Source organism: Podarcis bocagei, assembly GCF_964188305.1.
Source record: "Podarcis bocagei genome assembly, chromosome: 10".
NCBI lineage: Eukaryota > Metazoa > Chordata > Lepidosauria > Squamata > Lacertidae > Podarcis > Podarcis bocagei.
Genome location: NC_138135.1, coordinates 11,217,869 through 11,242,023, shown reverse-complemented (window position 1 = coordinate 11,242,023; position 24,155 = coordinate 11,217,869). Strand labels below are relative to the sequence as shown.

Here is a 24,155-nt window from a genome sequence, read left to right as displayed (position 1 = left end):
GGGAGGGGAGCTTTAAACATTTGCCCCCACTGTGTTTCTAATCCGGATCCTGCCATGGTTCCATTTGCCTCTCAGTTCAGGAATATTTTTGTACACACAGAAGCTCCAATGCACAAGCAGCACATATTAATTTTTTGCACAATTTTTTTATTGATGCTTTGTTGATACAATGAGAAAAGAGAGGGGGAGAGAAAGAAAGAAAAAAATAAAATGAAGGGGGGACACCTTGGGCAGAGCAAACAAGTGCAGTAGCTACAGGCCACCCATAGCAACATTGGAGGTGTGTACAGACATGCACACACCCTGTTGGTCCATCCAGACAACCAAGAGGTGTCTGAAGAGTTCAAGGTTACATTCCAGCCAGACAAAAGCAGCCAAGGAGGGTGACAGTGAGAGGTGTGACCTGGGAAGGAGGGGTCATAGTCTGGGGAGAGTCCTAGGGGCTGGATAGGAAAGCCTGAAAGGGCACATTTGGGGCGAAGGCCTCCCCACCACTAGTACTAGCCCACGGGACCTGGCTTTCCCCCTATGAATATGTCCCAGTTTTGCTTTCTAGCTCATCTCGGCTGAAAATGTGGTTGGTGAGAAGGACCGGTCCTTTGCAGGGGTGGCCCCACAGTAACTGAACTCCTTGATGAAGAGGCTCCCTTCTCCCTTTAGGAACACAGGGCAATAGAAACGTTGGTGGGTGATGGATCAGGGCAAGGCAAAAAGCCCTTGGGAGGATAGCTGCCTGGCATACAGGTAAAGGGACCCCTGACCATTAGGTCCAGTCGTGGCCGACTCTGGGGTTGCGGCGCTCATCTCGCTTTATTGGCCGAGGGAGCCAGTGTACAGCTTCTGGGTCATGTGGCCAGCATGACTAAGCCGCTTCTGGAGAACCAGAGCAGCGCACGGAAACACCATTTATCTTCCCGTCGGAGTGGTACCTATTTATCTACTTGCACTTTGAAGTGCTTTTGAACTGTTAGGTTAGCAGGAGCAGGGACCGTGCAATGGGAGCTCACCCTGTCGCGGGGATTCGAACCGCCGACCTTCTGATCAGCAAGTCCTAGGCTCTGTGGTTTAACCCACAACGCCACCCGCGTCCCTGCTGCCTGGCATCTAACAGCCAATAAGGAATGAGTAAGGTGGCCTACCCTTGGGGAGGAGTTCTACAGCTTTGGGGCCACGATGAGAAAGGCCCCACTGTCACTGCAGATATATGTATTATTACATTTGCATCCTGTCTTTCTTCCACGGTGATAGATACACAGTTCTCTCCTTCCCATCTTACCCACACAACAACCCTGTGTGGTAGGCCAAGCTGAGAGACTGTGCCCAAGGTGAGCTTTGTGGCCAAGCAGGAATTTGAACCCTAGTCTCCTGGGTCCCGGTCCAGCACTCTAACCACCAAGTCACACTGGCTTTCATATGGTGGGGGCAAGATAATTTATATTTCTTAATTTTCCCCAATGTGCAAGAGGGGGGTGTTATTGCAAGAGGCTAAAATCTGTATGGAATTTATTTTTTCAAAAATAGACCAGCAGGAGTCCAGCAAATGCATGAACGATATGAGCGTCATAACAAAATGGAAATCAACATCATATTATGCATGAATGAATCTTGGGCAAATGTTGTTTACATGGAAAGCAAAACAGAATATGAAGATGGAACTTTTAAACTTAACTCTATGCAGAACACTAGGCAAGATTAAATTAACTACAAATTAACAGCTGCTGAATGCTGTGTTAGGGACGCGGGTGGCGCTGTGGGTAAAACCTCAGCGCCTAGGACTTGCCGATCACATGGTCGGCGGTTCGAATCCCCGCGGCGGGGTGCGCTCCCGTCGTTCGGTCCCAGCGCCTGCCAACCTAGCAGTTCGAAAGCACCCCCGGGTGCAAGTAGATAAATAGGGACCGCTTACCAGCGGGAAGGTAAACGGCATTCCGTGTGCTGCACTGGCTCGCCAGATGCAGCTTGTCACGCTGGCCACGTGACCCGGAAGTGTCTGCGGACAGCGCTGGCTCCTGGCCTATAGAGTGAGATGAGTGCACAACCCTAGAGTCTGGCAAGACTGGCCCGTACGGGCAGGGGTACCTTTACCTTTACTTTTAAATGCTGTGTTGGGGCACCTAAAGCTCAGAATGTCTCTAGTCAAAAGTTTACTGCATTAGCAAGGCTGTCCTAACTACACAGTCCTTTAGAAGAAGACCAGCTACCAACCCAAAGTGAAATCCTGGGAGGCATAAACTTCCGTGGTTTTAGATTCACATTACTAGAGACCAGTTGGGCTGCCAGGATATACAATCCAGGAAAATCCAGATGGAAGATTAGTCCAGGCATAAACTGTAGAAAAATGCTTATTACAAGCAGCAAGAATAGAATCTAAAAAAGAAAAAGAAAAGGTAAGTTATTGCACACGCACGCACACACACTGTAAAAAAAAAAAAAGTGTCTGGAAAGGTGAAGCTAAGATGTTGACCACAGAAGAAACTGCAAACTTTTCTCTGCTTCCCAACATCCCAGAACTCTCTTCCCAAGTTTGATTGGTTCTTCTAATTCCACCTTTGCTCACAACTAAGATTTGTTCCGCAGTTGCTAAGTGGCAGCCAGGTTAACAGATAGAGCAAGATAAGCGACTGAACCGACACTTGCGGTCAAGTTGCAAGACAGTGGGTAGGCAAACTAAGGCCCAGGGGCCGGATCCAGCCCAATCGCCTTCTAAATCCAGCCCACGGAATGTGCCCTTTTATTTAAAATGCATCTCTGGGTTATTTGTGGGGCATAGGAATTCGCTCATTTTCCCCCTCCAAAATATAGTTCACCCCCCCCCAAGGTCTGAGGGACAGTGGACCGGCCCCCTGCTGAAAAAGTTTGCTGGCCCCTGTGCAAGCCGCATCCATGACCTCCAACCCAAGCTAAAGATAGTCCCACCAAGCTAACTCAAGTCCTATTGCTTTTGAAAGCCTTCACGATCAAATTAAGGTAGGTTCAGGGTGCTAGGTTAAGAACGTAACTATCAGGCGGCAGAGGAACCAGCCCCCACAGCAGGTTGCCAGGAACGGACAGGACAAGGAAAAGTCCTTTCCATCTGCTTTTCTTCAATATTCACAGAGAGAGGCTTGGGAAAGCAGCCACTTGGAATACAGTGGTACAGTGGTGCCTCGCAAGACGAAAAGAATCCGTTCCGCAAGTCTCTTCGTCTTGCGGTTTTTTCGTCTTGCGAAGCAAGCCCATTAGCGTTTTAGCGGATTAGCGCTATTAGCGTCTTAGCGGGCTTAGTGGATCAGCTGATAAGCGGCTTAGCGGATCAGCTGTTAAGCGGCTTAGCGGCTTGGGGAAAAGGGGGGGGGGAGAGGAAAAAAACCCTGTAGGAACTCGCAAGACATTTTCATCTTGGGAAGCAAGCCCATAGGAAATTCGTTTTGCGAAGCACCTCCAAAACGGAAAACCCTTTTGTCTAGCAGGTTTTCCATCTTGCGAGGCATTCATCTTGCGGGGCACCACTGTACCTCGGGTTACATACACTTCAGGTTACATACGCTTCAGGTTACAGATGCCGCTAACCCAGAAATAGTACCTCGGGTTAAGAACTTTGCTTCAGGATGAGAACAGAAATCGCGCAGCGGTGGTGCGGCAGCAGCGGGAGACCCCATTAGCTAAAGTGGTGCTTCAGGTTAAGAACAGTTTCAGGTTAAGAACGGACCTCCAAAATGAATTAAGTACTTAACCCGAGGTACCACTGTAATGGCATTGCCCCAAGTGAATCTCTGCCCACTACATCTCTCCCACTTCCTCATGAGTCCAGCAGCGGAGCAAGCCAATCGGGTGCCTGGGGCGGCGTGCACACCCTGTGCGGGGGGCGGTGCCAGCCACTCCAGCCGCCTGCGGGGCCTCCAAGGAGTCTGCCTGCCTCCTCCCACTCAGCCACCCTACAGCTGAGGGGCAGCCGGTGGGTGGACCATTTGGGGCAGCGGAGAGATGCTTGGCTCAGGTGCGCTGCAGTCCCTGTGCTGAGTTCCGCTAGGTGTGGTGTTTGCCCTCCTATGTGTGTGACATCATACTGGGTTCATAGGGAAAGGGTTAACTAATTGTAAAATGACTAACCAATGGGGACCCAGGGGGCAGAGTTAACTGTGTATAAGGTTTAAGCACAGAGGTATTTTAGGGGGTTAGAGTTGCAGAGAAGACAGTCTGGAGAGAGAAGAGACAGAGAAGATAAGTCTGTGGGTTGGGCTAGTCTGGTGTGAGAGAGGGAGAGATAATCTGTTAAGAGGAGCTGGTCAAACAGTTGAGATAATCAGTCAGAAGGTATTAGGAAGATAAAGATACTAAAGTTAAGAGGACTATTATCTGAGAAACCATAAACTTGTTAATGCTTGTAAAATAAACGGTTTTTTTGGTTCACTTTTAACAACTGTCTGGACTCAGTGTTTTACCGGAGAGTAACTGGTTGGTGGCAGCGGGGAAGCGAGCACAGTGGTGGCACAGGGATCAATAGACCGTTAAACATCCGGGGTTGTGTTCGCTTCAGGAGGCGAACGGGGCTCCAGAACTAATCCCGTTTGCATCCAGAGGTACCACTGTATAGACATTTTAAATTCCCTGCCCTGGAGCTCAAGACCACCCTTCCATACATCATACATACATCACAGAAGGGGTGCAACCCAAGACCACCCCCCACAAACATCATATCTACATCACAGAAAATGTGTTGTCGTTTTTACCTGTCTGCCAGGTTATCTGGTTGCCTTTCCTGATAGTCTGTCACCCATTAAAATGCCGATTACTCAATTCCTGAGACAATGGGAAGGCTCCCTGACCCCCTCCCTCCTTGCAGAGAAAACACCTGGTCAGTTTGGGAACCAAAAATGGTTTTCCTGTGCTGATCTATGTATGTGCTTGGTTGGTACACTTATGAACATTTAACATGTATCTAAGACCTCAAAATTCCTACCACACCCCTCATCTGCCTCTGAGCTGTGACTTCCTCAAATCCCTGCTGTAATTCTGAACTGTCTTCTTCTCTGGAAGGGTCAGGCTGGGGAGATGGCCTCCACCATTCCTCCTCTGCCCAGTCCCTGACAGAAACTACAGTTTTAGGTTACAGCTCTTCCGGTGCAAAGGGCACTTTATAAGGCCACTTACCCCACAGTTCCTGCGAGGATTCCTTCTAAGATGATGAACTTGGTCATTGCAGCAAGGCTGAGAGCAGCTTTAAAACGAAAAGGAAACCACGTAGTCAGGGAGTGAGGAAATGGCTGGCTTATACTATCAATGCTTCAGGTCCACATTCTGCTTGCTTACTCTTTATTGTTGTAAATAAAAATATGCCCTTTTCCCTTATGGGGTATCCAAGAGCCCATATAGAGTCCTTACATAGGTTCCCTATTGGTAGGAGAAAATAACAGAGGCCAACCAGAGAATATTGAGAAGCAAAGCAGCTAGTAAGCTTGATCTTTATTGATCTGTTGCAACAGGGTACTCCCCTCACACGCAGGAAAGGAAGAGGACCCACAAAAATGCTGTGCAATGGCTTATAAAGACTTTTGAAATTCCCATCCTCTAGACCAAGACCACCCCCAGAAACAGTATGCATACATCACAGAAATTTAAATGTTGTTTTTCTCCTGTCACAGTTTATCTCCTGTCTGGCAAGTTACTTGATTGGATTGCCTGGGGAGCCTGGCCATTCATTTGTAGTGGTAAAATACTTATTTCCTGGGCCAGGTCACAGGCTCACACCTTATTCAAACAGACATATCCTTGAGACAGGATTTGTGAGGAAAGAGACAATGTGGAGGCTTTTCCAGGTTAACCTTGCAGAGAAAGGATTTGGTCAGTTTAGGAGTCAAAATGGTTCCAGGTTGGCTTTCCTGTGCTGATCTATGTATGTGCAGTTATGAACACTACCATATATCTAAGACCATAAAATTCCTATCACATTATCATCTCACGGTGGGATTTATGTATAAGCTAAACAAGCTACAGTTTAGGGCTACACTCTCTTGCCCCCTCAATTCTTTTAAAGGAAAACAAACTGGATGTACATTTCCAAAATACAAGATAAAAAACAAATGAAATAAAACCTACATACAGCAATAGTGTTTTGTGTTGTGTAGGCTCCCTATTTGTTATGTGCAAATGGCTTTAGATACATATGAAGTCCATGAATTACCATACAGTGGTACCTCTGGTTAAGAACTTAATTCGTTCTGGAGGTCCGTTCTTAACCTGAAACTGTTCTTAACCTGAGGTACCACTTTAGCTAATGGGGCCTCCCGCTGCGTGATTTCTGTTCTCATCCTGAAGCAAATTTCTTAACCTGAGGTACTATTTCTGGGATAGCGGAGTCTGTAACCTGAAGAGCCTGTAATCTGAAGGGTCTGTAATCCGAGGTACCACTGTATAGCATATATTCAACACAAAGAACAGTGACAATTTGTTGTTGACAAAGGACAGCTGGACATATAAAGGGCCCCATTACCTTCAGGAACTTAGAGCCTCATCAAACCTAAATCCGGCCCTGATCCCACCCAACACCTGTGACTCCTATAATGAGTCCTCCTTGCAAGCAAAATGCTCTCTCCTAACTCTGGCTGATATATGGTGGCCATTGTCGTTATTAGTTCGAACCTAGGATATTCTGTAAGGGGGAAAGTGCCCTGTTACTATGCAACGTTTACTCTTAAACCTCATCTTACCTGCACCAGAACCCTGTGGTGTGTCCCTGTTGTGTCCCTGTTGTGTGCTACAATGGAGATTTAACCTAGACCAAACGTTTTTTCCACCAGAAGCCTCACAGGTGCTGACTTCAGAGAAGGGGACGGTTCCTCGATAGCCTTCCAGGCATTCATAGCGCAGTTTCTGCCCCACGTGGTACATTGTCACTTTAACATCGGCATTGCTGAGGGGTTCTGGTTCTCCGCAGAAGCCTACAGGGCGGAAGAAGAAAATGAAGAAGTCTGACAGTCAGTGATGGAGCCAGGAACAAGCAGGGGCTGTTTGTTTGTTTTTAAGGGCCATATATTTTTATTTTCAATTTCGTGAACTCATTTTTTTCGTCGTTGTTTTACAGGTAGTACAAAAACCAAGGCAGGAGAAAATGAGAAGCGGGTACATGAGATCATCAAGGACAGAGATTCAAAAGCTGTTTGGCACCTTCTACGGCACCCAATGCGGCAGGTCTACTATAGGGGTGCAACAACCCAACAGAGAGGTACAGCAAGGGGGTTCTCCTGTATCTGCCACCTGAGGTGGTTGCCAAACTTTACCTAATGATAGGGCCGGATTGTCACCACAATTCTGGGTCCAAGATCTCAAAGATATCACTTTTGCAGGGTTAAAGTAAAGGTAAAGGGACCCCTGACCATTAGGTCCAGTTGTGGCCCACTCTGGGGTTGCGGCACTCATCTCGCTTTATTGGCCGAGGGAGCCGGTGTACAGCTTCCGGGTCATGTGGCCAGCATGCCTAAGCCGCTTCTGGCGAACTAGAGCAGCGCACGGAAACGTCGTTTACCTTCCTGCCGGAATGGTACCTATTTATCTACTTGCACTTTGACATGCTTTTGAACTGCTAGGTTGGCAGGAGCAGTGACTGAGCACCCCGTCGCGGGGATTCGAACCGCCGACCTTCTGATCAGCAAGTCCTGGGCTCTGTGGTTTAACTCACAGCGCCACCTGCGTCCCTCTTTCCATGGTTACATTTGTGTTAAATGCATGATCAGGGACACGTACAGGATTAATAGCACCCCATGCCTTAGGAATCCCACCTACCCACCCTGAGATGTTCTGCTACTTCTGAACATTCCAAAATTTCTCCAACCCTGCTGGCGTCAGAAGAGGAGCCTGGGAGATCAGGCCAATGGCTCATCAGGCGCAGCATCTTGTTCTCACAGTGGCCAACTGGATACCCATGGGAAACTGAGGCAGGATTCAAGAACAAGAGCCTTCTTCCGTCTTGTGGTTGCCAGCAACAGGTACAGTGGTGCCTCGTAAGACGAAAAGAATCCGTTCTGTGATTCTCTTCGTCTAGTGGTCTTTTTCGTCTTGCGAAGCAAGCCCATTGACGGATTAGCGGATTAGCGCTATTAGTGGCTTATCGGATCAGCTGATAAGTGGCTTAGCGGCTTAGAAAAAGGGGGGGAAGGAAAAAATAAACCAGCAGGAAGTCGCAAGACATTGTCGTCTTGCGAAGTAAGCCCATAGGAGATTCGTTTTGCGAAGCACCTCCAAAACGGAAAACTCTTTCGTCTAGCGAGTTTTCCGTCTTGCGAGGCATTCGTCTTGCGGGGCACCACTGTACGACTTTTCTTGTGGTTGTGCTGTTTGATCTATATATTTTTTTAGTTGTTTTGTTAATGTCGTATGGAAGGTGGCCGTTTCGTTGGTGATTTGTTAATCGTTTTATATACCGTATTTTTCCATGTATAAGATGCCCCCATGTATAAGATGACCCCTATTTATGAGCCCCAAATTAAGAAATTTTAAACATTCCATGTATGATGCCCCCCAATTTTAAACTTAAACATTTTTTGGGGGGAGGGGAATATAGTCTTATACACAGGGAAATACAGTAATTTATGATGCAATGGTGATGCTCTGCGTGATTGCTTATTGTATCCAAGCCGCTTTGTGACTCATGTAAGTGAAAAGAGGCCGTAGAAATAAAACAAATAAAACTGAAAAGCAATGGTATTCGGAAGGATAATGCCCCTAACTGGAGCGGCACACAGGGCACCAGTTTACTCTTTGCCTTTATTTGTTTCCTGTGTGGCTACATCCCCACTTGCGGAGTGACTTCACCTTTAGGCTATGGGATACGAAGATGGAAGTGTCTGTCTTACCTGCCCGATTTGTAGGTTGGGGGCTGGTGGAAGCTATGCTCCAGTTTCCTGCTGTAGAATGTACTGTAGGAGGAAGAGTCTGCCGCGGGTCAACTGTGTAGAAGAAAGAGGAAGAAAATAAGGTACTCCAAACAATATAGAAGTGCTGGCTTTTTAGGCGCAGCATGTGTTGAACAGCAAAGCAGCAGTGTCTGTTTTCAGTCCAGGGTCCATTTCCCCTTGTGGTGAGCCTGGCAGGAGCCACATAACCATGGTGGGTGGAGCCAGAAGCAAAAGCGGGCAGAGTAGTAGTAATACAGTGATACCTCGGGTCAGTGGCATAGCGTGGGGGGTGCAGGGGGGGCCGGCCGCACCGGGCGCAACATCTGGGGGTAGGGTTAGGGGGTGCAAATCCACGGGTTAGGGGGCGCAAATCGACGGGTTAGGGGGTGCAAATTACTTGCCTTGCCCCGGGTGCTGACAACCCACGCTACGCCACTGCCTCGGGTTACATACGCTTCAGGTTACAGACTCTGCTAACCCAGAAATAGGGCTTCAGGTTAAGAACTTTGCTTCAGGATGAGAACAGAAATCGTGCTCCAGCGGTGCGGCGGCAGCAGGAGGCCCCATTAGCTAAAGTGGTGCTTCAGGTTAAGAACAGTTTCAGGTTAAGAATGGACCTCCGGAATGAATTAAGTACTTAACCCGAGGTACCACTGTAGTAGTAGTAGTAGTACTAGTAGTAGTAGTAATATTTTATACTCCACCCATCTGTAACCCTGAAAGCTTCCCCAAACAGGACAGCCTTCGGATGTCTTCTGTATAATTTTTCATAGACATCTGAAGGCAGCATTGTTTTGGGAAGCTTTTCATGGTTTAATGTTTGTTATGTTTTTATATATGTTGGAAGCTGCTCGTAATGGCTGGGGCAACCCAGTCAGATGGGCGGGGTACAAATAATAATTTTTATTAACCTATCTCCTTGACATCTGATGGGAGGGCATTCAACAGAGCAGGTGCCACTACCGAGAAGGCCCTCTGCCTGGTTCCCTGTAACCTCACTTCTCCCAGTGAGGGAGCCATGTTGGGAGCCCCCGTCCCAGCGGCCGCTAATGGGCCATCCCTCCCCGCCGTGCAACGTCAGAATGCACCGGGCGGGGGCCCCAACATGTCCGTGCCAGCAGGCTTCTGTTTTCAGCGTGATCACGGGAGAAAGCAAACGTAGCAGAATGCACAGCAAAATGTGCAGTAGAGACAGCTTCTTCTATCCTAGAAGCTTTATTGTACAGCAAAACAGCATATTTACAATCCATCAAAAACCATCAGTGTCCAGCTGCATTTTCTCTGACTCCTCACATCCTCAGTGCAGCAACCAATCGCGGTCACGCTGAAAACAGAAGCTGGCAGACGCTCGCAGTGGAGCGTAACTGGACGGAGAAGCAATAAATCAACAGGACAAGCCGCCAGAAAGTCCTGGACCTCAAAGTCTGGGCTGAACAATGGGGGTGGAGACGCTCCTTCAGGTTGACAGTACAGAGACCATTTAGGGCTTTAAAGGTCAGCACCAAGACTTAGAATTGTGCTTGGAAACATCCTGGGAACCAACGTAGATTTTTTTTAGCATCGTTGTTATGTGGCCCCATGGCTGCTCCCAGTCTAGCAGCTGCATTTGGGATGCGTGATAGTTTCTGAGGTCTTTTCAAAGGTAGAGCGCATTGCAGTAGTCCATGCAGGAAATAACCAGCGCACGGAGCACTCTGGCGAGACAGTGCACAGGAAGGTAGGGTCTCAGCTGTCACAACAGGTGAAACAGGTAGACAGCTGCCCTGGAAACATAGTTGACCTGCACCTCCACGGGCAGCTGTGAGTCCAAAATGACCCCCAGGCTCCACACCTGGTCCTTTACAGTTACTGGAGAGCCAGTGTGGTGTAGTGGTTAAGAGCGGTAGTCTCGTAATCTGGGGAACCGGGTTCGCGTCTCCACTCCTCCACATGCAGCTGCTAGGTGATCTTGGGCCAGTCACACTTCTTTGAAGTCTCTCATCCCCACTCACCTCACAGAGTGTTTGTTGTGGGGAAGGAAGGGAAAGGAGAATGTGGGCCGCTTTGAGACTCCTGAAGGGGAGTGAAAGGTAAAGGTAAAGGTACCCCTGCCCGTACGGGCTAGTCTTGCCAGACTCTAGGGTTGTGCGCTCATCTCACTCTATAGGCCGGGAGCCAGCGCTGTCCGCAGACACTTCCGGGTCACGTGGCCAGCGTGACAAGCTGCATCTGGCGAGCCAGCACAGCACACGGAACGCCGTTTACCTTCCCACTGGTAAGCGGTCCCTATTTATCTACTTGCACGACGGGAGCGCACCCCGCCGCGGGGATTCGAACCGCCGACCATGCAATCGGCAAGTCCTAGGCGCTGAGGTTTTACCCACAGCGGCAGGATATCAAATCCAAACTCTTCTTCTTCTTCATTCAGGACCAGCGAGTCCCTCACACTTCCCTGCCCCCTGTCTCCCCATTTTGTTGGGATTCAATTTCAGTCCATTAATCACCCTCCAACTGCTTCCAGACACCCACAAAGGACCTTCACCACCATCACTGGTTCCAGGAGGTCAAGCCGAGTATGGCCATGATCGGCTGCCATTCTTCTTTTTTGCAAAGTGGCGTTACATGTAAAAACAGATGTTTTTGCCTGCAGATGCTTCTCTCCATTTCTCAGATCTTCCAGCTGACTTCAAAGAGGAAGACAAGGTATAGAAATTCATTCTGTCTCCCAGAAACACAACTTCTTACCTACACAAATTGGGAGCGGAGAAGTTCTGTTCCACTTAGCTGTACCGCCCACGTTCCTGCATGTCAGAAGACTGCTTTTCCTTGGTTTTCTCTGGTACCCTTTATGACAACTGTAACGGGCAGGTGTGCCCACGACATACCCTTCAGGAGCAGTGTATTTCGCAAACTTGATTTTCTGTGGAACGGGGCACTCTTCTGCAAAAGAAAGGAAGTTTGCATGTGTGAACCAGGGATACGGGATGTTAGCAAAGCCATTCAAATAATGCATAATAAGACGTAACCGGCTGGATTTTTGAATAAATAAGGTATACTATTCATTGTATCAAATTGTAGATTTCAACGGAAGTTTCATAAAGTTCAACGAAAAAAGCAGAAGACCCAGTAGATCAGTTCATTCTCTAGTCAGTTCATACATGTATAAGTCATCATCATCAATCTTTATTATGGCCCAGAGACCCAACAAATCATTACAAAGCAATACACAATTCATACAGCCTACCTCCAGGTTAAACAAACATTTTGTTCAAAATATAGGGACCACTGGTTCTTGCAACCACCGATAAAAACTTTGCCACTGCTAATCTTCTAGCGTTTGTCCGGTCTTCCAATAGGAACCTGACATAGTGAGCCTCTGATTTTCCCGGGAAAGGTACCAGCAAGGGTAATATCAGTTCAGCCCTGGCTTGCTCATATTTTGCACAGTGCAACAAAATATGTTTTATAGAAGCAATGTCTTGAGCACAGGAGCAAAGTCTGTCCTGGTAGGGAACTCCTCTCAACCTGCCATCCAACACTGCAGGGGTGTCTATTCTACCTGTCTGTTCATAGAGTCCAATAATCCACATGAAGGGTTGTTACAGTTCCACAGAATTCTTTCACAGAGGCTAAGACAAGGATTTCTGGAATATTAGCCTTGTTTCGCCATCCTAGGCTTCATCAGTAGAACGGGCTCTGGGTAATGCAAATAAATACAATTTCGTAATCTCACACATTTTTACAGCAAAAATAATATAAAATACCATAAACAACTGTACATACCATATGTAATATAGTGGATCTTATAGCATAGTATTAGTTGCAGTAAACAACGACTGCTACAAGGAAGGATTATATGGACAAGCACAATATTGGTTTGAGTAACAAGTGTCAGCAATCCCCAGATACAAAATTTATTTCTTAAAGTGACCCATATGGCACGACAGAAATAAAGCAAACTTAATCCATGCTCAGACGTGTAAACTCATACATAAATGTAATCAGTTTTTAGATCTAAAGTAACAGCAGTCCACAGATACAAAATTTGTAATAACGCAAGCAGAGTCCAGGAGGAAAATAAATCCTGCCAACACTTCACTGAAGAAACTGAATGAAACAGCGTATAATTTGAGAGGAAAGGAACAGAGAAGCCTTTCTTACTTCTGGCCTGGTTCGTAGCGGGAAGACAGTCAACCAGTCATACAGAGGGGGGGAAACTCCCTCAGAACAGCACAGCCAATCACATGCTACCTCAGTAAACACACTGCCTGGTTGCTAAGAAATGTCTCTACCAGTCCCTCTCTTGTTTATAATAATAATTTATAATAATTTATTATTTATACCACGCTCATCTGGCTGAGTTTCCCCAGCCACGCTGGGCGGCTCCCAACCGAGTGCTAAAAACAATACAGCATTAAATATTAAAAACTTCCCCAAACAGGGCTGCCTTCAGATGTCTTTTAAATAATAATAGTGAAATATACTCAGAGTCGAGAGTGGATTTCATGCTCTTTATTCAGCTCATAGTGGTGAGGAGGAATGAAAGTTTCCCCAAAGTATCTGCTTATATACATTATTTACACAATGGGCTGCACGTGATTGGCTAATTCCAGAATTCTCCTGTAGGCCAATCAGATTGTGGATTCACTTCCATCTGGAGCTAGATTGGGTGGCTCCTGCAGGCCAATCATACTGCTGCATTGTTCTAGGACCAATCAGATTGCTGCATTCTGAATCCTATTGTTCTAGGACCAATCAGACTGCTCCATTTTGGATCCTATTCAACTCAGTACATAACAAATAATAATTTAATTTAACAGAATTAACCCTTTAGTTGCAAACTGGATGATCCTTGTTGTTGCATTTCCAAGGTCTGGGGGACAAACGCAGCCTTCCAAATCTCTCTGGTCAGTCCCCAAGGCTCTCCCCACGCCACAGCCCTCACCAGTCCTGTTCCACAGCCTCCTCAGACTTGTGTGTCTAGCCAGAATGCGTCCCTGAACTCTGAAAATGCTCTTGCTTGCCTCTGTGTGTGTGTGACAATAATACATATACATCCATCGCTCCTCCCGCTTTTGCTGCTCCCCTAGGAAATATTACTGGGATTTAAGTCCACAAATCACAACTTGAGGGATGGGAGAGAGATTCAACTCAGTTGCATTTAAAGGGGAAATTACCTAATTCACACTTTCTAAACCAACATGCAAATCGAAACACAGCCATCCTTCGAAATTCACACTTCTCCAAGTTGCACAGTGCAGTCCTCTAGCCAGTTAAATGTATAACGTTGGGGTAAGTGCGCACTCATTGCCGAAAACAGCGTATGAAAAGACATTATATTGGGTGAAATTGCTTTGGAAAAAATGTGTATAACGGGCAAAACTGCACACGCAAATTGAGGCGTTCACAAAGTAAAGGAAGGATTGAACTCTGATTAATAAGAATACACACAGAGGCTTGAACCAGCAAGACTCTGGGAAGGGTGCGTATAATAATCTCTCTCTGTCTCCACCCCTCGGGCCAGGTCCCCAGGTCGTTGTATTCACAAAATAACTTTTACAGAGTGTTTGTAAGAACCAATCAGATTTCTTCTGAGCATTTCAACAGACCCCACGGTGGGGACAAAGTTAAACTACTAAAACTAATTAAGCATGGGGTAAATAAAGAACAGAACTACAAAGGAGTGCCAGAGGTGATAAACAAGCAATATACATGATAAGAAGGGTGGCCAGGAAGACAGCGATCATTATCACCTTCATGTGAGATCTGTTTCCTGGCCCTAAGATTAACATCCTAAGATTAACATATCAGAAAAGCTACATCAAAGAAACTGCCCACTGTCTTTGATGACCCTGGATGCCTCCTGGCTGTGTACATGACTTGTCAAGAAAGAGAAATGGAACAGGGATGCAGAGGTGTGGATTGATCAAGAATCATATCAAAATAGTTTAAACCCAGTCAACGCAACGCTTTCATTGCTGACACAGATGGCTTACTCTATATTTGTTATAATTCCTCATAGCAATCCCACCTGATCACTACAGCAAATGTGTACATCTGGGGAAATTTGCATTAAGATGCTGACAGGTTTTCACGAGGACTTAAAAATTAATAAATTGTAAACGGGTGTAGAATTATGAGGAACTGAACTGAAGATTGGAAGGATGAGAAACTGAGGCCACATTCACACGCCATGCATACAAAGCACTACCATACCACTTTAAACAGTTATGGCTTTCCCCACCAAACAATTATGGGAGCTGTAGTTTGTTAAGTTATCACAGGCATAGGCAAACTCCGGCCCTCCAGAAGTTTGGGACTACAATTCCCATCATCCCTGACCACTGGTCCTGTTAGCTAGGGATGATGGGAATTGTAGTCCCAAACTTCTGGAAGGCCGGAGTTTGCCTATCCTGAGTTATCAGGAGGCCCCCATCCCCCTCACAGAATTACAATTCCCAGAGTGGTGTAACAATCCCTTGTCCCAGAGAACTCTGGGAATTGTAGTTCTGGCAGGGGACAAACAACTCTCAGCACCCTTAACAAACTACAGCTCCCAGAATTCTCTGGGGGAAGTTATGGCTATTTGAAGTAGTGTCATAGTTATTCACATGTATGGTGTGGTGACTGTGGCTTTAGAACAAGCTTCATCAACCTCGGCCCTCCAGATGTTTTTGGCCTACAACTCCCATGATCCCTAGCTAGCAGGACCAGTGGTCAAGGATGATGGGAATTGTAGTCCCAAACTTCTAGCCCAACCCCTTACAATGCAATTATCTCAACACAGTGTTAGTAGACACGTATTAGGATTTTCCTGTAAATGCTCTTTAGAGATGGCTTTGAGCTTCACCCTGCAACTGCGCTATGACTCTCTTGTGACTCATTTAATCACGAGTGCCCTTTAGAATAGGCAGTTTTGGGGCAAAGGGGGGAATGAACGAAAGATAAGCGTCAAAAACAGATGAAAAATGGAAATCCCAGGCTGCCCGCTGCTTTCAAAGAACCGTTTGAAGCCTTAGCAGAAATGTGTCACCCCTTTATGAGGAAGTAGCTTGCGGAGACTTTTTTATTTGATAAGCCTGCTTTCGTTTCAGAATATGTGGCTGAGGTGTGCGGTTAATCTCTCTCTCTCTCTCTCTCTCTCTCTCTCTCTCTCTCTCTCTCTTCCGATCATCAGTCCTGCAGGAGAACCACAGCCTGCGACTAGGTTAGAGAAGGGGAGGGGAGTGACCTTAAAACCATCTTATACACACGCAAAGCACATGCACAGACATATGCATTTTAACCATAGGACTCGGGGCGGGCTCAAGACTTTTTGCAGCCTGAGGCAAAGGACAAGATGGCACCCTCCCCCAAGGTATATACAGAAGCCAGTTGGACTGGTAGTTGAATCTTACTCCAATACGGGTGAAAGGATGTTATGTACTGAATTGAATAGGATCCAAAAGGCAGCAGTCTGATTGGCCCTAGAACAATAGGATTCAGAAGGCAGCAGTCTGATTGGTCCTAGAACAATAGGATCCAGAATGCAGCAGTCTGATTGGTCCACAGGAGCCACCCAATCCAGCTCCAGGTGGAAGTGAATACGCAACCTGATTGGCCTACAGGAGAATCCCGGAATTAGCTAATCACGTGGGGCCCATTGTGTAAATAATGTATACAAAGCAGACATTCTGGGGGAACTTCCATTCCTCCTCACCACTATGAGCTGAATAAAGAGCATGAAATCCACTCTTGACTCAGAGTATATTTCAAAGGACAATGCCTTCCACTGGATTTGGAAGCAATGTCTTCCATTGGATTCTAGCTTAGGAGATACAGGGCGGGCCCAAGCCTGAGGCAGTTGCCTCACTTTGCCTCATCGTAGAGCCGGCCCTGACAGAATCACGGAATTGTAGAGTTGGAAGGTATTCCCGAGGGCCATCTAGTCCAACCCCCTGCGATGCAGGAATCTCAGCTAAAGCATCCATGACAGATGGCTACCCAATCTCTGCTTAGAAACCTCAAAGGCAGGAGAGTCTGCAACCTCCCAACAAAGTCCATTCCACTGTCGAATAGCTCTTACTGTCAGAATGTTTTTCCTAATTTTTAGTCGGAACCTGCTTTCTTGTAACTTGAAGCCATGGGTTCGAGTCCTACCCTCCAGAGCAGGAGAAAACAAGCTTGTTGTTCCCTCTTCCATGTGACATCCCTTAAGACATTTGAAGATGGCCATCATATCTCCTCTCAGTCTCCTCTTTTCCAGGCGAAACATGCCCAGCTCCCTCAACTGTTCCTCATAAGGCATGGTTTCCAGACCCTTCAACATCATCGACTTGGATGATGGACTCAAGGGCATCCTGATCAAATTTGCAGATGACACCAAACTGGGAGGGGTGGCTAACACCCCAGAGGACAGGATCACACTTCAAAACAACCTTGACAGATTAGAGAACTGGGCAAAAACAAACAAAATGAATTTTAACAGGGAGAAATGTAAAGTATTGCACTTGGGCAAAAAAAATGAGAGGCACAAATACAAGATGGGTGACACCTGGCTTGAGAGCAGTACATGTGAAAAGGATCTAGGAGTCTTGGTTGACCACAAACTTGACATGAGCCAACAGTGTGACGCGGCAGCTAAAAAAGCCAATGCAATTCTGGGCTGCATCAATAGGAGTATAGCATCTAGATCAAGGGAAGTAATAGTGCCACTGTATTCTGCTCTGGTCAGACCACACCTGGAGTACTGTGTCCAGTTCTGGGCACCACAATTCAAGAAGGACACTGACAAACTGGAACGTGTCCAGAGGAGGGCAACCAAAATGGTCAAAGGCCTGGAAACGATGCCTTATGAGGAACGGCTAAGGGAGCTGGGCATGTTTAGCCTGGAGAAGAGGAGGTTAAGGGGTGATATGATAGCCATGTTCAAATATATAAAAGGATGTCACATAGAGGAGGGAGAAAGGTTGTTTTCTGCTGCTCCAGAGAAGCGAACACGGAGCAATGGATCCAAACTACAAGAAAGAAGATTCCACCTAAACATTAGGAAGAACTTCCTGACAGTAAGAGCTGTTCGACAGTGGAATTTGCTGCCAAGGAGTGTGGTGGAGTCTCCTACTTTGGAGGTCTTTAAGCAGAGGCTTGACAACCATATGTCAGGAGTGCTCTGATGGTGTTTCCTGCTTGGCAGGGGGTTGGACTCGATGGCCCTTGTGGTCTCTTCCAACTCTATGATTCTATGATTCTATGATTCTATGAACATCTTGGTCACCCTCCTCTGCACACATTCCAGCTTGTCAACATCCTTCTTAAATTGTGGTGCCCAGAATTGGACACAGTATTCCAGGTGTGGTCTGACGAAGGCAGAATATATTCAGTTCAATATAAGTTTATTGTTCTAGCCAAAGTCTATGAGAAACCTGCAGCAGCAGTACCAATGAAGTAATTGAGATCATACACCCATAATTTGAGCCAACATCTGCAATGTAAGAGAGGTTACCAGGGACGCCAACAAACTGAAATCCAGCTTGATTTCAAATTAAACCACCAACTCACCGCAATGATTTCCAGCGATTTTACCTAACTCCTTTTTTCTGATTTCCTCCCCTTGAAGCCAGCGGAATAAAGGTCCACTCTCTGTGTTACGAAGCTATTATTGTCACTCAAAAGAATGCGGACCATTTCTACCTAGCTGCTTGCTTGTGTGAACAGAGGTTTCTGAAAGCAATTTCTTGAGTACATAAGGGCCAGGCTATGATGTCTTCCACCTCAGGTTGACCACTAATACAAACTCTGTCTGTGTACAGGACCTTGTTGTATCAGCCATCCAAGAGCCAAAACACACCTCTGTGTATACGCATGTCTATCTATCTCTATCTATCTATCTATCTATCTATCTATCTATCTATCTATCTATCATCTATCTATCTATCTATCATCTATCTATCTATCTATCTATCTATCTATCTATCTATCTATCTATCTATCTATCATCTATCTATCTATCTATCTATATCTATCTATCTATCTATCTATCTATCATCATGGATATACTTCAGCAACACTTAAGGGAAGCTTTCCTTCTGTTCTGGAAAACATATTCTATGTGTTTCACTTCCTTCCAGTGTATAATGGATGACATCCCTTAAAAATGGACTGTGTTATATGGAGACAGACCATTGGTCCATTTTGCTCAGTGTTGTCCACACTCATTGGGTCTCTTGTTGTCCCAGTTAGAGAAGCCAGGGATTTAACCTCAGAGCAAGGCAGATGATCAGCCATTGCGTTAGGTGGCCCTTTCCTGGTGTGCATGCCCATTCTGGAGCGCATTATTTGGGAAGATCCTGTAGCTCAGTGGCACAACATGCGCACTGCAGGCAGAAGGTATCAGGTTCAATTCCTGGCACCTGCAAGAAGGGCTGGGGCTGCCTCATGCCTGAATCCCATGAGAGTCACTGTAGACAATGCTATCCTAGAGGGAGCTAGCTTCCTTGTATTACCGGCACCCGATGAAGGCAAATTTCTGTGTTTCTCAAACTGTTTTTACTTATGTGCACATTTACGGTAATCCATCAAGGCGGACCTCCTAAGTCCAATTACTTGGGAGAAAGTCCCACTTAATTAATAGCACACCCTTCAACGTTTTCCCACTGAAAATAGGGACACCCTATTCCACAACAACAACAACAATTTTATTATTTACACCCCATATTTTTTATAAAATTAAAAACAATTTTATTATTTGTATGCCACCCATCTGACTGGGTTGTCTCAGCCACTCTGGGCAGCTTCCAACAGACACATATAAAAACATGATAAAACATTTTAAAAAACTTTCCTATACAGGGCTGCCTTCAAATATCTTCTAAAGGTTGTTACAGCTACTTATCTCCTTGGCTCGGGGTGACACATAACTCCAAACCCTCCAACATTTCTCCAGTTGGAACGGCCTAAGGAAAAGCAGGACATTCTAGGATCAAATCAGAAACCGGAACGACTTCTGTAAATCTGGGACTGTCCCTGGAAAATAGGGACACTTGGAGGGTCTGTAAAAGGACTTAAGGTATTTACTTCCGAGTAAAACTGGTAAGTCCTATTACAAACCTTATTTATTTCCTTATTTACTTCCAAGTAAAACTGGAAACAGGGACGCGGGTGGCGCTGTGGTCTAAACCACAGAGCCTTGGGCTTGCCGATCAGAAGGTTGGCGGTTCGAATCCCCGTGACAGGGTGAGCTCCCGTTGCTCGGTCCCTGCTCCTGCCAACCTAGCAGTTCGAAAGCACATCAAAGTGCAAGTAGATAAATAGGTACCGCTCAGGTGGGAAGGTAAATGGCGTTTCCGTGCGCTGTTCTGGTTCGCCAGAAGCGGCTTAGTCATGCCGGCCACATGATCCGGAAGCTGTACGCCGGCTCCCTCGGCCTGTAAAGCGAGATGAGCGCCGCAACCCCAGAGTCGGCCACGAATGGACCTAACGGTCAGGGGTCCCTTTACCTTTACCTAAAACTGGTCAGGATTGTGGTGTAATTCATCAGGTCGAACCCATACAGTTAGGGCAGCCAGAGGACAGCTGCAGCGGTTTGCTACTTACCATCAGTGGCAGCCAAAGTGGTAGGTTGGAAAATCCCCCATATGAGAAGTAGCCCCAGTCCAGTGTAAAAGCCACCCATGTCTTCTCCAGCCCTAAGCTGGTTCTGAAGGTGGCAGGAGGTTTTCCACTGACTGACTGCGAGCCGACACGCCTCTCTAGTGCAGAGCCGGAGGAAAGGGACTTGATAACATATTTATATACTCGTTGTCTCAAGTCTGATCAGCGTTTCTCCCTGACTCTCCCCCACTCACCCCCCTCCTTGTCTAAGAATAGGCGAAACTAGCCTTCTCAGGTGTGAGGACTACTCATCCAGGAAGCCACATTTTCTTGTCAAGGTGTGACACAGCTTTGCTCTTGCTGTGGAGGAGGAGGAAGTGGTTTTCACAACTGGCTCTGCGGATGAGCTTGGCAGAGAGTGGACAGCTCTACCCAAACTCCTTGTGTGGCCATTATTATAGTGACCCCCAGGCCAGCGGACGGTTGCTCGTCTCTGGCCTAGGATGGACTGAAGTGTGGCAAGGAAAAGGAGAATTAAAGCACCATCTTTAACGGCCGAGGCCCAGGATAGCTGAAGGAGTGTCTCCACCCACACCGTTCTGCCCGGACGCTGAGGTCCAGCTCCAAGGGCCTTCTGGCGGTTCCCTCATTGTGAGAAGCAAAGCTACAGGGAACCAGGCAGAGGGCCTTCTCGGTAGTGGCACCTGCCCTGTGGAACGCCCTCCCATCAGATGTCAAAGAGATAAACAACTACAGTGGTACCTTGGGTTACATACGCTTCAGGTTGCATACGCTTCAGGTTACAGACTCCGCTAACCCAGAAATAGTCCCTCGGGTTAAGAACTTTGCTTCAGGATGAGAACAGAAATCGTGCGACGGCGGCACAGTGGCGGTGCAGCGGCAGCAGGAGGCCCCATTAGCTAAAGTGGTACCTCAGGTTAAGAACAGTTTCAGGTTAAGATCGGACCTCCGGAACGAATTAAGTACGTAACCGGAGGTACCACTGTACCTGACATTTAGAAGACATCCGAAGGCAGCCCTGTTCAGGGAAGTTTTTAATGTGTGACATTTTAATGTATTTTCAATCTTTTTTTGGAAGCCGCCCAGAGTGGCTGGGGAAACCCAGCCACATGGGTAGGGTACAAATAATAAATTATTATAATATTATTATTATCTTGGATGCATCCGGCGCTACAGGAGAGCAGGCGCTATGCAGTATTCCAGGTTTTGGAGTGCTCTTGGATCAAGCACTCTCCCTGGGATTCTTCCACAGTGGGTCTTGTTCCAGGACCTCTTTGTCAGGTGTGCTGCAATGTCCTCCTTGTTGGTATGCCCCACAGAGAAACTTAGGGTCTTCAAATAAAAACATCTTGAAGGTCCCAGGCCACAGAGAAGTTAGGCTGGCCTCAACTAGAGCCAGGGCTTTTTCGGCTGTGGCTCCGATCTGGTGGAACACTCTGTCACAAGAGACAAGGGCCCTCCAGAACTTGACATCTTTCCGCAGGGCCTGCAAGACAGAGCTGTTCCACCAGGCCTTTGGCCAGGGCACAGCCTGACTCCCTCCCTCGGCAATCATCGCGGAGCTCTGGCCCAATGGTTGCCAGTGGCCTGAATTAATTAATTTTATAATGAATGATTTTAGAGTGTTGTTTATGCTGTACTTTTATACTGTTTTATTGTTGTTAGCCGCCCTGAGCCCGGCTTTGGCTGGGGAGGGCGGGATATAAATAAAATTTTTTATTATTATTATTATTATTATTATTATTATTATTATTATTATTATTCCACTTTTTGGCTCAGGCAAAGAGTCAAAGAGCAAGCAGGCACTGGGAACTACTTATCCAGCTGCACCCATTGGTGGCTGGGATGGGTGAGTCAGATGGCAGGTGGAGTCAAGAGTTCTTGCCCTTTTTAGCGTGACACGCTTTTGATGTTTACTGAACTATTTCTTTAGGAAATTCCCAGGTAGATCATATGCACTTGACGCTTCTTTTGCCCCTTTCAGATCAGAGCGCCCCCATCTCTTCCAGGACGGCTAAATATTTTGAAGCTGCACGTAAAATAGTGCCAGATTTTTTTTAAATTTTTTTTTTTTACTATGGCATACTTTTCTGGGGTTTTATTTTTTCTTTTTCTACCCCCCTTTAAAATCCTTTATTGAAATTCATAGATATCATACAGTATCTTAAATCCACACATACAAAGAAAAAAAATAACCTTACGTAAATTTACAGTTAAATATTAAATTACTCTTTCCACTTGTTTTCTAACTAAACTAAGAAGTGTGCATGCACACGAAAGCTCATACCAATAACAAACTTAGTTGGTCTCTAAGGTGCTACTGAAAGAATTTATTTATTATTTATTTCGACTAAGATAAAATAAGATAAAGTAAAGTAAAATAAAGTAGACTTCCCATCATTTCCCAATGTAATTGATGTTTGTAATACTGAATGTACTTATAATTACTACCTTACTCTTAATATATTTTCTAATACTTGCTTACAACATGTCGTACCATTTTTCCTTATTTCTTAATATCTACTTTACACAAGAGTCATTTGAACACTGCTGTAGACGTTATATCACTGTTACATTGTTGTAAATATCTATTGAACATATCCCATTTTCGAATGAATGGTTGTTTTGTATTACCCCTTAGTTTATTTGTCAATAGAGCCATTTCGCCAGAAATTCATTTTAGCAAATGTATCGTTGTGCGTTGGTTTCAGTCTACATGGTGCCTTAAGTCCCTTCTGATTGTCGGAGTCTTGTACCCACTCAGGGGTTTAAAGGTGATAGAGTATTCTGTTGCTATCTGGACCATTGCAAGATAATTGCCAACTCCTTGTCTAGGCAATGGCTGTGAACTGGGGCTGGGTAGGCAGCACAGTCACAGGCTAATGGGTGAGCCTTCCACAACCACCCTTACCTGGCTGGTATATGGAAGGACCATAGTCGGGGTAGGTGGGGAAGGGTCCCCAGGAGCAAAAAACCCACCTCCTTCCAAAGCCCCTTTTTGCCTGGTGTTCGGGGTGGGGGGAGGCATTGATCTCTCCCATGAGCTAAATTGGTGATGCTTTCTGAAATTTGGCGTGAGTCTTCCCATTCTGTGCATTTGGGTGAAGGGGAGTCCCATGACAGCTGGGAGAGGGGATGCCTGGAAGGGTGTCTGTCCAGCTAATCAGTGGGATTCACCAGGATTCTGCAAAATAATACACACACACACACATATATATATTTCCTTCCAGTAGCACCTTAGAGACCAACTAAGTTAGTTATGGCAAACCAACACAGCTACCTACCTGTAACCAGGTTTATGCAGTTGCTGACATAGTCATCTTTTCTGAAAATAATTTTTATGTGTTTTTACAAACAAAAAGTTAAAACAATACCAAATACATAATCATATATTGAGGTTTCTCTGAATCTCCCGACTTCCCACCTCCCTTCCGTGGGTCCAACTGTCAACATCATCAACTGCATGTTATTTCATAATTCATGTATTGTACCTCTCCATATTATCCATAGTATTTGTTACATCACAAGTGTTATTAAAATCCTGCTAACGTTTTTATCTGCTTGCAGTGGTCTCCTAGGTAAGTTGTAAGTTTTCCCCATTCTTTCTTAAAGTTTTTGTCTTCTTGGTTCTTGAGCTTTCCGGTCAGTTTGGCCATTTTGGCGCACTCCAACAGCTTAATTTGCCATATTCCTAATTCGCTCAGATGTCTGAAACAC

The 24,155-nt window shown here is 46.1% G+C and overlaps 1 protein-coding gene across 1 annotated transcript; it reads right to left on the bottom strand.

Moving 5' to 3' along the window:
• Positions 1–1,486: 1,486 nt before the first annotated feature.
• IL2RA (interleukin 2 receptor subunit alpha) lies at positions 1,487–20,593 on the bottom strand. Its single transcript, XM_081210530.1, has 6 exons — positions 20,421–20,593; positions 11,595–11,789; positions 8,829–8,921; positions 6,687–6,917; positions 5,131–5,197; positions 1,487–2,367 (listed from the first exon to the last, which is right to left on the bottom strand). The coding sequence occupies exons 1-6, from the start codon at positions 20,497–20,499 to the stop codon at positions 2,346–2,348; spliced, it is 687 nt and encodes a 228-aa protein (XP_081066656.1). The 5' UTR covers positions 20,500–20,593; the 3' UTR covers positions 1,487–2,345.
• Between the last annotated feature and the right edge of the window lie 3,562 nt (positions 20,594–24,155).